The following is a 1,063-nucleotide window of genomic DNA, read 5'->3' as shown; positions in this document are numbered from 1 at the left end:
AGAGGACGACGGCCGCCATTGCCTTGTTAGCATGTTAGGATCAGTGCATCGAGCGGCAGTGTGGTCTTTGGTAGTTTTGTGACTCTGGCGTTATTTTGCGTCTGCAACGTAGCGATGGCAGTGAAACCTCGTCTGTATATAACAAATATAAATATATAATTTTTCATGTCATACTTAGTTGCTGCTGTGTAGTGCACATCAGTCTCGATTTTTTTTTGTATTTTTGGAGAAGAAAATTGAATAATAAGCATAATCAAATGTGCTTTTTTAGTTTAATCTCTGGAATTGTATTATCTACATGACTGTGCATGGTTGGACCACTGTGTCATGGTAACTGTTTATATACACAAAGGATAGCAATCACTAATTGAATGCCGAACCCTCAACTATTCTTCCGGCTATGGCGACTCTCAGAATCCATTAAAATACTTCAAAATAATCTAATTTATAAAAAAAAAAAATGTTTCACGTTGATCCCCCTTCCTTTGTTTCTTCCTCCATGAATGTAAAAAATAAAAACTTCTGTTCCTTTGTTTTTATAAATTCAAACATTCCCTCCTTCTCTTGCCCCAACTTGACCTCCATCACGCTCCCACCTCACCGACCCTAGCCTGTCTCGGGGTCAAGACCAGCCCATAATCCAAAAGTCACTGACGCTTGACGGTCTTCACAGGTCAACGGGCAGCAGATTGTCAACGCTCAGTACAACAGTCCTCTTAACCTGTACAGCGAGGACAACATCGCCGAGACGCTTTCCGCTCAGGCTGAAGTCCTCGGCAAGGGATGTCTTGGGTAGGCCTACGTCTTTTTTTTTTTCATGTGTCCCTTTCTTGGTCATGTTTTCGAGTCATTTCCCACTCCTGGTAGTTTCATGTCAATGCAGATGCAATCTTTTTTTGGATATTTTAGCGTAGAATTTTTTTTTAAAGGTATGCTTGTATATATTGATTGCATTTTTTGTACTAGGTGTCTACAGGATATATTTTTTTCTATTCTGATGTTATTATATATACTTTTTTATAGAAAGGTCTTAGCAATTTATACGACACTGGATCTCGCCAGA

The 1,063-nt window shown here is 39.3% G+C and overlaps 1 protein-coding gene across 1 annotated transcript in view; it reads left to right on the top strand.

The window, feature by feature from the left end:
• LOC119591919 (PDZ and LIM domain protein Zasp-like) overlaps positions 1 to 1,063 on the top strand; it is a gene marked incomplete in the record, with an annotated part of 137,443 nt that overhangs the window by 106,043 nt on the left and 30,337 nt on the right. Inside the window, 1 exon segment of the mRNA XM_037940673.1 lies at positions 674 to 792. Within this exon segment, the coding sequence (XP_037796601.1) occupies positions 674 to 792 (119 nt within the window).

Source organism: Penaeus monodon, chromosome 29, assembly GCF_015228065.2.
Source record: "Penaeus monodon isolate SGIC_2016 chromosome 29, NSTDA_Pmon_1, whole genome shotgun sequence".
In the NCBI taxonomy this organism is placed as follows: Eukaryota; Metazoa; Arthropoda; class Malacostraca; order Decapoda; family Penaeidae; genus Penaeus; species Penaeus monodon.
The sequence above is the reverse complement of the archived record's forward strand: the minus strand, read 5'-3'. Positions and strand labels throughout refer to the sequence as shown.